Raw genomic sequence first — 15,758 nt, 5'->3', positions numbered from 1 at the left:
ACATCCATTCTCTTACAGGTTCTTTCCCCGCATGGATTATTACAGAATACCGGGTAGAGTTCGCTATGCTATATGGCAGGTGTCCGATGGCCAGTCATTCCATATACCTCAGGGTGCATCTGCCCATCCCAACCTCCTGGTCCATCCCTCCCTGCCCCCACTTATCCCCTTTGGCACCCACAAGTTTGTTTTCAAAGTCTGTGAGTCTGTTTCTGTTCTGCAAATATGTTCATTTGCATCTTTTTTAAGATTCCACTTATAAGTGATATCACTCATTTAAGCGCCCCTTGTTTGTTTGTGTCACCACCATAAAAGTGTCCTGTGTGGTTTGCAGTCCTTGCAATGCTTTCTGTGGTCTCGCCGTGCTCACATGGTAAAGGAGTGAGGTGTGTACTGGGTTTAAAGTGTGTATGTGAACCATACCTACTTGGGTGCAAATTGACAAGTCACTTTACATAATGGATGGGCTTAATTTTTGCCCTCCAGTCCGAAAATATAAATTGGTTATCAAGTTATGGGGTTGTGATCATTCGATTTTTTTTTTTTCTTTTTTAGGGCCACACCTATGGCATGGGGAGGTTCCCAGGCTAGGGGTCCCGTTGGAGCTGTAGCTGCTGGCCTACGCCACAGCCTCAGACAAGCCAGATCCAAGGCACATCTGTGACCTGCACCACAGCTCACAGCAACGCTGGATCCTTAACCCATTGACTGAGGCCAGGGATCAAACCCGAAACCTCATGGCTCCTAGTTGGATTCATTTCCACTGCGCCACGACAGGAACTCCTGAAGTTGTCATCTTTGATTTCCTGAAAATTGCCATCTCCACATTTCTAATGCCTCGTTTTCCTATCAGGGATACGGTGGTTTTTTTTTTTTTTTTTTTAAACTGCATCTCTAATAGAAATGAAATACAAACTCTCTTATAATCTTTTAGTTTCTTGGGAAACTAAACCCTCATTAATTAAATTACATTTCAGAGTAGGGGCAAGGAAGAAACAGGCTTTTCTTCTGGGATATGGAGCCTCTTTTCTCTTTTTTACTAATTTATTTAATCTTGAAGCTCCCAAGAGCATGAAAATTAAAAATACTGGAACTTATGAATAAAATTCTATGAGTTCCAGCAGTTCCATTGGATGAAATCTCTTGTGGTACCAAATGGATAGGTATTTGAGATGTAAGTTTTCAGGATTCTCTCTTAAATTTTATCTTCACTTTTCACTTTTCTTGGCTTTAATTGTGATATTTATTTCCTTAAAAATGTACAGAATAATTTGTCTGCAGAATCTTTAAAATCTTTATGGGAAAAAAACAATTATTCTGACAACATTAATATTTTCTTGATTTAGAATAAACAGTTTTTTTCTAATTCTGAGCACTACTTCCTTAGGTAGCTGATAGCAAAAATAAACAAATAACCAAAGCCAAACCTAGAAATCTTAAATAAATGCATTAAAATAGTCTCTTATGACTTATTATTCATTGAGCAGAGTTGGGTTTTTTCTTTTTAGGGCCGCACTGATGGCATAGGGAAGTTCCCAGGCTAGGGGTTGAATCAGAGCTAGAGCTGCCAGTCTATGCCACGGCCATAGCAAAGTGGGATCCGAGCTGACTGTGCGACCTGCACCACAGCTCACAGCAATGCCAGATACTTAACCCATTGAGTGAGGCAAGAGATGGAACCCAAATTCTCACAGAGACTAGTCAGGTTCATTACCACTGAGCCACAGTGGGAACTCTGAGCAGAGTTGGGTTTGATTTTAGTAGTTCTCTTAATATTTCAACACTTGTGCTTAAAATTCTTAGTGTGCCAATGGTATAAGATGCAGTTCTGCAAAGGACATGAGTTCAAAGTTTCAAAAACATACTTGAAAGTTATAAATATCCACAGGAAAGTTATGATCCCACAGTGACCTAGAGTCAAAGGAAAAGTTTCTTTGAAAAAATAATCCACGTCTTGATTGTCCACCCATAGGTTCCAGGGGTTAAGGATCTGGCATTGTCACTGCTGAGGCTCAGGTCACTACTGTGGCATGGGTTCAATTCCTGGCCCAGGAACTTCCGCATAATGTGGACACAGCCAAACAATTTTACAAAAAGGATGTTACTAGATTTTCCCCCAATATAATTATACCATTTTACATTCTTGACAATAACATTTGAGAGATTTAGTTCCTCCGTATCTTCACCAACATGTGGTGTTGTCAGACATTTATAATTAAAATGATTTTTTGGGTCACGTTTAAGTGTTACAGTTTAATTTACATTCTTTTGACTAATGATGTCGAGCAACTTTTCATGTATTTATTGGCCATTTGGATATCTTCTTTTGTGAAGTGACTTTTCAAATCTTCAGCGTATTTTTCATGGGCTGATTATCCAGGAGAAAGTATATGTTACTTGGCAATACAGTCTCTGCAGTTCTGCTAAATTGACCATCTCCAGGATTCTTTTATGCTTCCTGTAGGTCTGAGATTTCATTTGATATAATTATTCTTTTAAAGAAAAAGACTATTCTTTAGTGTTTTTCACAGTATAAATCTTCAGACATTTTTAATCAGTGTTGTTTATCTAAAAATATTTTTGCTTTCCTTTCAAGTTTTGAAGGCTATTTTGCAAGGTATTAGAATTCTGATTAACACTTTTTTTCACTTTCAGGACCTTAAAGATGAGGTTTGACTGAGCAGAGGTTAGATATCATTTTTCTCTTGATCCTTAGGCGTGGGTTTAGCTTTTTCTGGGACAGGTGTAATTTAGTGTGTTCTTTACTCGGGACTGTGATCCTTACTCTTTTCATAAGGCTCCTTACTCTTCTGGAATACGACTGAATGTCTAAGGGACTCAAAGAGCTTTGCCTGCTCCAGAAAGCCTGGAACTTCAAAGTCTTTTAGACTTGAATGACTTCTTGTATTTCCACTCAGCTCTTTATCCCCCAGCAGCCATTCTATGCTAGCATCTTGGAATTTCATCCTGTGTGCACGCAACGCAGCCTTTTGCAAGTACTTGAGCAGATCTTTTCCATAGACCTTTGCTCCTTCCCTCATACCTCATCCTCCTAGAACCCTACTGTGCAAATTCCAGCTGCCTGGACTTCATTTAGATATGCCACTTGTGTCTTGCCATGTCTGCAGCAAACCTCAGTATTCCCCTTTTAATTCTTTCCTGCTTCTCTGCTCCCATGCTCAGTTGGTGACCTAACACCACTGCCCAGTCTCTCTTTGGCAGCGTCTTCTTTATCATAGTCTTTTGATCTCCAGCTTCAGTCAATTTGTCCTTGACTATGTCTTTCTCTTCTTTATCTTTGGGGCAGCTATCTTGATTTCTTAATGGTTCTCACTTTTGTGGTACCACAGAAGTTTATTAATGCTACTGGTAGAGCACTTATATTTTTATCATAATACCATGCCTGGCATTCAATTAATAATGATCAGTTGTATGAGGGAATGAGAGGGTATTGTGTATGTATCTGCCTCATCCTCCAGACAGTCAGCTTATTTTTAGCAGGGACAATAAAATAGATTTTTAGTATGCTTATTGAATGGATGATATTGTTATTATTATTTTATTTTTTTGCAAAAACAGATCAGGCACATCTGGGTTAGTTGATTTATTATTTCATATTTGGTCTTACCTTAAACCATTTTTGGGGCAGAAAGTCAGAGAAGCTATGCCGATATACTGGACCATTTTATATGCAAAGCCATTTAGGTTTCTTGAAACAACAAGAACAATAAAAGCACCCTTTTCGATTTTTCAGATGTTCTCATTTCTTAAAATGCAGACCTTTGGATTCAAGAAATACACTCAATGAATTAACAAAAATAAACAGAAGTAACTATAGACATTTGTGCTATGCCAGAGATGTAAAATTTATTAGGATAATCATGAAGAAGTTCCTCAATTTCCAGAAAGATACCATTCAAGACTGGAAACAGAATTCCCAAAGCACCCAAAGAAAGATACACTTTCACATGAAGGAATCAAGCAACTTTGGCAAGTCTATGAGCATCCACCTATTCCAATTGCCCTAGTTTACTGATCTCTGATCCATGGCCATTGAAAATCTCTTGGTTTCTTTTTTATGGAGGTTGTCAATGAGAGTGCCATCCTTGTTCCAGCATTGAAAGTGGAGCCACATTTGTTGCAGGTACCGAGACAGGTGAATACTAGAGCTTCTGGGTTGACTCGTTCCACATCAGGCTCCGAGCAAAGCAGTCATCACTCAGCAGCATCTTGGGATGCAGGGCTCACTGCCGCCGGGCTGAACGTAGGTTGTAAGATTGAGGGTCTCCAGGCCAGGGGTGGGCTGGGAGGAGTTGAGCAGGAAGCAGGTGGGCACACAGGGCTGAGGGATGTGGCAGGGTGGGGGGCAGTTGTCACAGCAGATTGGCTCCAATAGCCAAGTCGTGTGGGGGCAGGTGCTGGGCAGGCAGACTCCACACCGGCAGAATTTGTCAGAGGAGCAGATGGTGGTGGCGGGGCCGGTGGGGACGCTGCAGCATCGGGCAACACAGCAGGCCATGGTGTTGGGAAACTGTGTTTTTGATCGGTTTGATTTAAAGAAAGCTGGGACTTCTTCTGAGATGTGAATGTCTCTCTTTTGCTCTGGAGCTCTTATATATCCTCTCCAGTGGGTGTTGGTCCAACCAGAAGGCTTCTTTCCTGGTTCTTGTTTGTGTTAGTGCACCCATTATCCTTTGATTGGTTTGACATTTAGAGGCTTGTAAAGAGTCTCTAGTTTCCTAATTAACCTTTATTTGAGTTCATTGCTAAATCGGAACTGATTACTCTTGCTATTTGTCACTGGAACACAAGCTTTATGAGGTATCACTGAAGGCTTCTGCTATTATAATTCCAACACCAGCCCTGACGGGAATATGCGTGATGTGTGCCTGTAGTATGTAGGTCTCTTCTCTGGTGCTGCTCAGTTTTTATTCTCATGACCCGTTGGTCTGATGAAGTATTCTTGTTTTAAAGAGAAGAACCTCGTTTCAGTAACTCTCTTTTAGCTTTTGGGTCTTTAAAAAATTATCTAATTTTTAATCGATGTGTCATCGATATGGAATATTGTATTAGTTTAGTCTGGGTACTTCTGAAGATCAAAATTACATTAATATGGGGAAATACGCTATTTTTCCAGTCTTTATCATCACATATTATGTATTCATTTAAAACTCTGAACTACATAGAAAGGTATAAAGAAGACAAATCATCCATAATTTTATCATCAGGAGAAATTCTCTACTAATGTTTCCATATATCCCTCTGGTCATTTTTCTATACATTTGTTTATCATTTTATTAAATCACAGGAGTTACATATATATATATATAAAATATATAATATATATATCATATCTATCTTTGGCTACACTCTCGGCATGTGGAATTTCCGGGGCCAGGGATCAAACCTGGGCCCCAGTAGTGATAACTCCGGGTCCTTAACCCTCTGAGCCACCAGAGAACTCTCCTTGGAATCATATTGTGCCTACTGTCGTATAACTTGCCTTTTTGCTTAAACATATACATTTTCATTATCTTGTATTCTTAAGTATATTTGATAACGTTATTTTTAGTATTTCCTAGTGTTCATTGTAAAACTGTATTTCTAAGTTGCCTAAAAATCTTATCTTTTTCATCATTTAAGCTATTTGCAACTTTATGATAATTGTGGCCATAGTTACTATTGTCTATAAATCTTCATTCACTTTCCTGATCACTTCAGAAACGAGAGTAATTACTGGGTGGAATTATTGGACCAAACATTAAGGAGTGATATTTTAAGGCTTCTGATATTCATTGCCATACTGCTCTCCAGAAATGGGTCTATTTACCTTTTTTTTTTTTTCCCTATTATGTATTCCTAGCAACTCTGTTTGAGAATTCCTGTTTCCCTATGCTTATGGTGGATCTGTTATTTGAAAAGTGTTTCCCAATTTGGTGGGTGAAAAATGAAATTTTATTATTGTAGTATTTGTATTTCTTTTATAACTGTTGGGTTTGAACATTCGTGCATTGTCCATTTATCTTTCTAGTGAGAACAAGCTTGCTTCGTTTTCTTCTCTGCTAAGAATTGGAAAGTTGATTTTTTTTTTTTTTTTGTCTTTTTAGGGCCAAACCCGTAGCATACGGAGGTTCCCAGGCTAGGGGTCCAATCGGAGCTGTAGCTGCTGGCCTACATCAGAGCCGCAGCAGCAACGTGGGATCCAAGCTGCATCTGCAAGCTACACCACAGCTCACGGCAATGCCAGATCCTTAACCCACTGAGCGAGGCCAGGGATCGAACCCGTGTCCTCATGGGTGCTAGTCGGGTTCGTTAACTGCTGAGCCACGACAGGAACTCTGAAAGTTGGATTTTTAACTTATTTCTATATAATAAGTAAAAGAATAATTAAGGACAGAGATACTAATATTGCTACTAGTGGAAAGTGAAGTAAAGGGGGTTCCTGCCGTGATGCAGTGGGTTAAAACTCCAACTGCAGTGGCTCGGGTTGCTTCAGAGGCTCTGGTTTGATCCCTGGCCAATGCGGTGGGTTAACAGATCTGGTGTTGCTGCAGCTGTGGCATAGGTTGCAGCCAGCTGTGGCTCGGACTCAGTCCCTTGTTTGGAAATTTCCATAGGCCTTGGGTGCAGCTACAAAAAAGAAAAAGAAAAACAGAAAAAGATAGTGAAGTTAAGGACCTAAACTAATTGGTCCACATTTGACCTTGTTCACTGTTATTGTTGTTGCTGTTGTTTTCCCCAGTGTCCTGCATTTTCTCCCCAGATAGTAGAGACTGGCTTCTAGTTCCAGTAGACGGCTGAAGCGTCAGGCTTGGCGCCTTCTGTAAGAGGGAGCGCAGAGTGGGCTCCTGTCCAGGGTTGTCCTGACAACTCAAGCCAATTTCCCCTCAACTGTGACTCACCCATCCTTCAAGCCTTCTCACTTCCTTTAGGTATTCTTGTATCTCAGTGCACAGTGGCGGGAAGCCCTGTGTGGTTTTTTCGGGAGATGGTGTAGATTCAGAAGGGCCACATTCAGGGTTATGAGAGCCCTTTTCCAGGTATTGCTGGTCACTTCTTGTTAGGGCAGGCAATGCACTTTATGAAGCCTCACCTCTCTCCTCTGCAAAATAGGGGTCTTTCCATTTGCCTTCTTCCCCTCTGAATACCATTGTGAGGCTCGCAGGAGCTAAAAATGGATTCAAGTCCACAGACAACCATAAAGTGCCATTCAGAGATATGTGATCATGGCCATTATCTGAGCGCGTCCCAGAGCAAACTCAGGGCAAGAGAAAGGGGAGGAAACATAGTGCAAAGAAGAAAAAATAGTTGAAAGGAGGAAAAAGAGCAACCTTATAGGAAATAGCAGATATTAATCTACCAGTTCACACCTATGGTTAGAGAACATGACTGGCATAGAAATGAATACATTTTTTTTGGTCTTTTTTTCCTTTTCTATGGTGGCTCCCGTGGCATGTGGAGGTTCCCAGGCTAGGGGTTGAATCAGAGCTGTAGACCCCAGCCTATGCCACAGCCACAGCAACGCAGGATCCGAGCCACGTCTTCAATGTACACCACAGCTCATGGCAACGCCGGATCCTTAACCCACTGAGCGAGGCCAGGGATCGAACCTGCAACTTCATGGTTCCTAGTCAGATCCGTTAACCACTGAGCCATGATGGGAACTCCAATAAATTTCAAATTAAGAAAAACTCTCAACGGTTCTTGCAAGAAGGGGTTCACGATCTCTGCTAAGGTCCCTAGATTCCTCTCGGATTGATTTTTGTGTGAATACCTGCAAAATTGCTCACCCTTTTACTCTGGACTGATTAATATTTTTTTCAGTATCTAAGAAATAATTCAACATGCATTTATTGAACAGTTGCCCTGTGCGAGGCACTGTGGTAAGTGGTGGATGCACAGCAGGGAGCAAAATAAACATTGTCTCTGCTTTCATGGACTTTAGAGTCTGGTGGGAGGTTTAGCGTATACACAATGGATTATTATAAATTACTGTTGCTATAATTTATGATAGGAAGGAAAACAATTGAGTTCCAAGAGCAAAAAATAAACAGAAGGGAGTTCCCGTAGTGGCACAGTGGTTAACAAATCCGACTAGGAACCATGAGGTTGAGGGTTTGGTCCCTCCCTTTGCTCATTGGGTTAATGATCTGGCTTTGCCGTGAGCTGTGGTGTAGGTTGCAGATGCGGCTCGGATCCTGCGTCGGATCCTGCGTTGCTGTGGCTCTGGCGTAGGCCAGTGGCTACAGCTCCGATTGGACCCCTAGCCTGGGAACTTCCATATGCCGTGGGAGCGGCCCAAGAAATAGCAAAAAGACAAAAAAATAAAATAAAAAACAGAAGGAAATTATTTTGACGTTTTAAGAAAAGCATCATAAAGGGGTTTGCAGACTCTCACAATTAGAATTTCATGGCAGAAAAATAACAGTCTTATTTAGAATGCATATTATTCTGAGTAAACCTTTTAAGGATAAAGGAATTGTTCCTATTTGATGTGGAATAGTACGTTTTTACATTGGAAATTAGATTCAGGGTTACAGTTTAGAAGGTTGTAAAATATCGAGTTTATGAATAAACTCTCTCTTATTGGAAAGCCTTGCAGTACTTTATTGACATTTTCTCTGCAATGATCTCCAACACCTGGGAATAGTCCTTAGTTTACAAATTAGGGGAGTGAGTTCTAGAGAGATGAGATAACTTGCCTTCTATGGCCTGGTGACTGACTTGACTAAAAACATAAACATATGATCTCTTAGGAGTGAGCTACCTTTTATGTGGTTTAAAATGTAAGTTTAAAGTGTATGTCAGAGACGGAGTTCCCGTCGTGGCTCAGTGGTTAACGAATCCGACTTGGAACCGTGAGGTGGCGGGTTCGATCCCTGGCCTTGGCTCAGTGGGTTAAGGATCCAGCGTTGCTGTGAGCTGCGGTGTAGGTTGCAGATGCTGCTTGGATCCTGCGTTGCTGTGGCTCTGGCGTAGGCCGGTGGCTACAGCTCTGATTCGACCCTTAGCCTGGGAACCTCCATATGCTGCAGGAGCGGCCCAAGAAATGGCAAAAAGACAAAATAGAATAAAATAAAGTATACGTCAGAGATACTGAGCATATTTTATTTTTAGAAACAAAGGGTGCCCTTTTCCTTTAAGGAAATGCAGGAAAAACATGGTAATTCTTGATGAGATGGTAGATTTTCAAAGTGTTTAAAAATCTATATACACACACACACACACACACGAACTTGCCCAGTTTTAATTACACTTTTCTATAGTCAATGAAGCTATCTGTGACCATGAAGATGCAAATTAAAGATTGATAATAAAAAGAAATAGAAAGGAAAAGGGAAGTGTGATTGTTAGTCTCTTGCTTCAAATCTCATTGCTTCAAGGGTTCAGCCTGAACCCCTCTGCACGGGGCAGGAGTGGGGAGGTGCTTCTCTCTCCGTGCCTCAGCCTCTCCCCGCTTCACTGCATCTGGGAGTTACTGAGCTGCTGTTGCTTCTGAAACAGCTCTTCCCACCTCTCCTGCCTTGTCACCTTTTAATGCTGAGCCTGGAGAGCTTGCAGGCTTTCGGTAACTTCCCCTCACCCTGACGCTGAGTCACCAAATGAATCCGGGGACTCCTTCTGCAGGCTTGCCGGGCACCACAGCAGCAATCACAGGGCATTATCATTACATTCATACCACAAACACCCAGATTTTGTGACTGCAAAAACTTGTCTGTCTCCTTCACCAGATTTGAGAGAAACTCGAGGGCATTTTAGGTAATAACATTTCTTCTATCTTTATACTCTTAGCGTGGGTTTGGAGCCTGGCCCTGGGGAGGCACTCCAGAAATAATGGCCAAGCGAATGGACTAAATCCTTTGTTGACCGTATCCTAGGTCAAGGCCCATCTTCCCATGGCTTCCAAGTTCTTTTCATTCAAAGCTGAGCTGTTCATAAGCCTATGGGATCCTCTAAGAAATCCTCCCCCTGTATGAGACCAAAAGCACAAGGAAAACATTTAAAAACATGTTTATTTAGGAGTTCCTGTCATTGTGGTTCAGAGGAAACGAATCTGACTAGCATCCCTGAGGATGCAGGTTCGATCCCTGGCCTTGCTCAGTGGGTTAAGGATCTGGCGTTGCCGTGAGCCGTGGTGTAGGTCAAAGAATTGGCCTGGATCCCGAGTTGCCGTGGCTCTGGGGCAGGCCAGTGGCTGCAGTTCCAATTTGACCCCTAGCCTGGGAACCTCCATATGCCTCGGGGTGGGGCCCTAAAAAGACAAAAAATAAAAAAATAATTACAGAATGAAAGGCAGACGTGCAAGAAGTTGAATCCTGGTTTCCTTAGCAACTAACTTTGCAACTTTGCGAGTATTGACTCACTCTTAAAACTGCATTTTCCTCATCTCTTATGCTGTTTTAAGAGTCAGATGAGTGAATAGAGTGATATACCTGGCAAAGGATGGGCAAATAAACGTTGGCTCACCCTCAAATTGTATTTATTTGAGGAAGAAAAGAGAAGATACACACTTTAAAGTTAGCAAGCCAGCACTTTTAAAGTTAGCAAGCCGTGTTAATAAGCTAGTTTCCATCATTCCTCTGAGATGCTTTAAAATAAATAAATAAATAAAAGGATTATCTTAGCATTACCTTTCTTCAATGAAAGAAACATACCCAAACCTCTAACATAAATGAAGAACACATCTCACCACACAAGTAAAGTTTATTGGAAAACCCATCAAGAAATTAATTTCCCTCTAGGAAAACACCCAGTCCAAGAAATGGGATCCAAGAAGCCACATGATCAGGAAAGTGGAGTCTGAGGTCTTGTAGATTTCAGTACTGTTTTGATTAGAGATGACGTTCTCTGCCCAAATGAATCCAATGGTTACTTAGCGAAATAACCATTTAAAAAGTCTTGATTTTCTTTCCATTATGATGAGAGGCAGGTTTTCCACATCTAGGCCAACTGGTCTGCCTCAATATCTGATAAAATCTGGAGGCAAGTGAATGCTGAGGACACAGCCCAGCCTGCGTTCTTTACTGCCAGGCGCTGAGGGCGTCAGCCATCACTCAGCAGCATCTTGGGATGCAGGGCTCGCTGCAGCCAGGCTGAACGTGGGTTGTGAGATTGAGGGTCTCCAGGCCAGGGGTGGGCTGGGAGGAGTTGAGCAGGAAGCAGGTGGGCACACAGGGCTGAGGGATGTGGCAGGGTGGGGGGCAGTTGTCACAGCAGATTGGCTCCAGTAGCCAAACAGTGTGGGGGCAGGTGCTGGGCAGGCAGACTCCACACCGGCAGAATTTGTCAGAGGAGCAGATGGTGGTGGCGGGGCCAGTGGGGACTCTGCAGCAGTAACGGATCGCGGAGCAAGCCATAGTATCGGGAATCTGGTTTGCTTTGGTTTCTTGGAGAGAAAGACGAGATTTCGAGAATGCAGATGTCTCCTCTGACTTTTGGGCTCTTATATACTTTGCTCATTGAGCGTTGGTCCAACCAGAAGGCTTCCCCTCATTGTGGTTTATGTCACTCTTTTCCACCAAGATTCTCTAATCAGTTTGGTATTTACTTGTCCACTAAGAGTTTCTGCCCTTATTAAAGGAATCATGTTTTTGACTCATTGACTTGTTATTTCTTGTCATATGATCACAGTTTACCTTCACAGGGCTGTGGAATGTCAAATCGTACATAAATTACGGATAATCAGTCTAAGTGACTCTTCAGCTATCATTTCAGAGGCTAAATTCTTCTCCTTTTTTCCCCCTTAGTTTTAAATAATATGCATAACATGATCAGGATTTTTAATGAGTAATTTCCAAATATGCAACTCAAATCATTTATTGGATCATTTTCTACTCAATATTGTCAACAAAGACATGGCTACTTATAGATGAATGTTGCGCATAACTATATGAGTCTCAGACATATTTGCCTTATTTATTGATGATATAATTTAAATTTTATCGAGACAGCAAGGTGAAAGCCTGAATGGAATAAATGAAATCCATTTCATTATTTTAATAAGTCTATAGTGAGTTCCTAAAAGTTGTATTACTCTATGGGTTAAGGTTTTTTTAAAATTTAAATATTTTTTAAATTAATTAATTTATTTTTGTCTTTTTCAGGCCACACCAGCGGCATATGGAGGTCCCCAGGCTAGGGGGTGAATTGGAGCTATAGCTGCTGATCTACGCCACAGCCACAGCCACGCAGGATCCGAGCTGTGTCTTTGACCTACACCACAGCTCATGGCAACGTGAAATCCTTAACCCACTGAATGAGGCCAGGGATCAAACCTACATACTCATGGTTACTAGTCAGATTCGTTTCCACTGAGCCACAATGGGAACTCCTAATTTTTTTTTGTTTTGTTTTTGTTTTTTTGTTTTTTGTTTTTTGTTTTTTGTCTTTTTGCTATTTCTTGGGCCGCTCCCTCGGCATATGGAGATTCCCAGGCTAGGGGTCCAGTCGGAGCTGTAGCCATCGGCCTACACCAGAGCCACAGCAACGCTGGATCCGAGCCGCGTCTGCAACCTACACCACAGCTCACGGCAATGCTGGATCGTTAACCCACTGAGCAAGGGCAGGGACCGAACCTGCAACCTCATGGTTCCTAGTCGGATTCGTTAACCACTGCGCCATGACGGGAACTCCGGAACTCCTAATTTTTTTAAAACAGTCTCTTGGAGTTCCCTGGTGGCCTAGTGGTTAAGGATTCGATATTATCACTGTTGTGGCTCATATTTGATCCCTGGCCTGGGAACTTCTGCATGCCATGGGCAAGACCAAAAAAAAAAAAACCAAAAAAACAAAACTCCTTCCCCCAGAGACCCCAGTCTCTGTTCTCAAAGTTGTGCCAACGTTGTAACAAGTCAAAGTGTCAATTTACTGGAAGAAAAGACCTACCCACTTCCTACTGATAGGGAAATGTACCCTTAAAAGAAAATTATCCCCATCTTCCTTCATTTTCTCAGGAATTATATACTTTAAAATAAGATGAAACAGGCAAGAAGAAGTCATAAGATTCACAAAGAAACCATCAGTCCTGGGAGGGGATCTGGTCCAGTCTGGAGATTTGGCACCATGGCATTCATAGAAGTCGTTTTTTTCTAATGACATATTCCCGCCCTGGTGTCTTGGTTTTCATATCTCAGGTCGTCAGCAAGGTTGTAAATTCCTTTGAACCTTCTTCACCTCAGGTGGCCTTGGTTTGCCTCCTGCGGGCTGGCCGATGAGGAGGTCGAAGCAGATCCTTGCCGGTGTGAAATTCATCACGGTTCCACGTGTCCACGAACTGCCCCACTCGCAGCCCCCCAGCAACTCGGGGAGGAGCACCTGCGTCACACAGGCTTTGGGTGGCAGATGGTTGTTGACTAAAAGCAAAGTACAGAATCTCTTGTCTCTGAGGGCACATTTATGGCAGGACACTCTGACCTGCTTCTCGGAGAAGAAGGCGGGCTCAGACACATCCGTGGAAAATAATACATGTCATTGGTAAGGCAGCCTCGTGGACGTTGAGGAGTCGTTTGTGAAGTTGGTTTGACTTGGACATAAATATTGATGTTTATTATAAAGCACATTAAATAGAAGCGAAGGTGTACCCCTGTGACCATGGTCATATTGTTTCTTTTTTTTAAATTTTATTTAAATTTATTTATTTATTTATTTATTGCTTTTTAGGGCCACACCCGAGGCATATGGAGGTTCCCAGGCTAGGGGGTCCAATTGGAAATGCAGCCGCTGGCCTATGCCAGAGCCACAGCAACATGGGATTTGAGCCCTGTCTGCGACCTACACCACAGCTCAGGGCAACGCCGGATCCTTAACCCACTGAGCAAGGCCAGGGATCAAACCTGCATCCTCATAGATCCTAGTCTGGTTCATTAACCACTGAGCCATGTATTTTTATTTGAGTATAGTTGATTTACAGTGTTGCGTCCATTTCTGCTGTACGGCTTAGTGACCCAGTTGTACATACATATACATTCTTTTTCTCATAGTATCTCCCATCATGGTCTATCCTGAGAGATTGGATATAGTTCCCTGTGCTGTTCAGCAGGACCTCGTTACTTATCCAGTCTAAATGTAATAGCTCGTATCTACCAACCCCAGACTTCCCATCCATCTCTCACTTCCACCCCCCTCTTCCTTGGCAACCATAAGTCTGTTCTCTATGTCCATGAACCTGTTTCTGCTTTGTAGATACTTTCACTTGTGCTGTAATTTAGATTCCACATATGAGTGAGATCATATGGTATTTGTCTTTTTCTTTCTGACTTAATTCAATTTTTTTTTTCTTTTTTAGGGCCATGCTTATGGCACATAGAAGTTCCCAGGCGAGGGGTCGAATTGCTGCTGTGGCTGCCAGTCCACGCCACAGCTACAGCAACGCAGATTTGAGCCGCATCTGCAGCCTATACCACAGCTCACAGCAACATCAGATCCTTAACCCACTGAGTGAGATCAGCAATATCCGAGCCACATCTGTGACCTACACCACAGCTTGCAGCAATGCCAGGTCCTTAACCCACTGAGTGAGGCCAGGGATCGAACCCGCATCCTCACAGACACTATGTTGATTCTTAACCCGATGAGCCCCAGTGGGACCCCCTAAAATTGTTTTGCATTCAAAGCTTCACCTGGATGAGACAATGAAAAAAACGTGGCTCGGCTCAATGTCTGTCTCTTACTGCCAGTTCTTCAACCTCTATAAAGATGTCTATGAGTTACTTCCAGAGGCAGGGAAAAAATTAAAATTACAAGTAGTGGCTGACCTTGGAATTTAAAATGACTCCAAAGTTAAGAGTTTAATATATTTTATTATCTGCGGAATTTTCTTCACATAGTCACATATCCCTGTGAGGCCTTCTTTTGACTGGGAGATTTATGTGGATGTCAGCAGAAAGGGTAATTCTGCTGGGCATATTTATAGGTTCCTGATGCATGCATGTGTCAAGAGTCGGGTAATTATGGCATTAAACATTGAGACAGCACATGGTTTGGGGAGCAGTGGTGTTTATTGCAAATAAGGATGTCCATGAGAGCGTTTTTTCCACTTCTCATTTGAAATCATTGTTCAAAACGCAGAACACTTCACAGAGTTCCCCTTGTGGCTCAGCAGGTTAAGGACCCAACTTTGTCTCCATGAGGATGTGGATTTGATCCCTCACCTCACTCAGTGGGTTAAGGATCTGGCATTGCCACAAACTGTGGCATAGGCCGCAGCAGTATCTCGGATCTGGTGTTGCTGTGGCTGTGGCGTAGGTCTCAGCTGCAGCTTTGATCGGGTCCCTGGCCTGGGAACTTACCTATGCCACAGGTGCAGCCTTTAAAAAAACAAAACCGCAGAACACGTCTGCAAAACTGAAGGCACAGGGTCAGAACATTTCGTAGCTTCTAATTAAAGGCTGCTGAGCAGCTCTTTGTGACTATTGCAGGCCTTTAGGGCAGTGTGGGCAAGCTCGTTGAGTCATCTTTGGTCAGCAGCTCGGGGCTCTGCATTCCCAGAGCTGGACGCAGGTGGTGACAGAGACGCCACTCAGGTTTGGAGCAGGGTGGCTGCTGTGGAGCAGCCAACACGATGGCACATAGGAGTCAGGCACGCAGCAGGGTGGGGGACAGGTGTCGCAGCAGGTGGGCTGAAGGAGGCTGATCTCATGTGAGCAGGTGCTGGGCAGGCAGACTCCACATGGACCGCACACATCAGAGGAGCCGATGGTGGTGGCGAGTCTGGTGGGGATGCTGCAGCTTCCTTGCAGACAGGACTTACAGCAAGACAT

General features: G+C 42.8%; 3 protein-coding genes across 3 annotated transcripts; all 3 read right to left on the bottom strand.

The window, feature by feature from the left end:
- Positions 1-3,845: 3,845 nt before the first annotated feature.
- LOC110256009 (keratin-associated protein 3-2) lies at positions 3,846-4,581 on the bottom strand. Its single transcript, XM_021067010.2, has one exon. It carries the CDS (start codon positions 4,517-4,519, stop codon positions 4,220-4,222), a length of 300 nt encoding a protein of 99 aa, XP_020922669.1. The 5' UTR covers positions 4,520-4,581; the 3' UTR covers positions 3,846-4,219.
- A 6,105-nt stretch (positions 4,582-10,686) lies between these two features.
- On the bottom strand, positions 10,687-11,506 carry LOC110256008 (keratin-associated protein 3-3). The gene has a single exon (XM_021067009.2). The coding sequence runs from the start codon at positions 11,355-11,357 to the stop codon at positions 11,055-11,057; it is 303 nt and encodes a 100-aa protein (XP_020922668.1). The 5' UTR covers positions 11,358-11,506; the 3' UTR covers positions 10,687-11,054.
- A 3,952-nt stretch (positions 11,507-15,458) lies between these two features.
- On the bottom strand, positions 15,459-15,758 carry LOC146398132 (keratin-associated protein 3-1-like). Its single transcript, XM_084983005.1, has one exon. The coding sequence runs from the start codon at positions 15,756-15,758 to the stop codon at positions 15,459-15,461; it is 300 nt and encodes a 99-aa protein (XP_084839131.1).

This window comes from Sus scrofa, chromosome 12, assembly GCF_054392235.1.
Source record: "Sus scrofa isolate SSC_HxYL_T2T_F1_AM1 chromosome 12, Sscrofa_HxYL_maternal_Yorkshire_Landrace_v2.0, whole genome shotgun sequence".
NCBI classification, from domain to species: domain Eukaryota; kingdom Metazoa; phylum Chordata; class Mammalia; order Artiodactyla; family Suidae; genus Sus; species Sus scrofa.
Note: the sequence above shows the minus strand (reverse complement) of the source record. Positions and strands in the feature narration are given on the sequence as shown.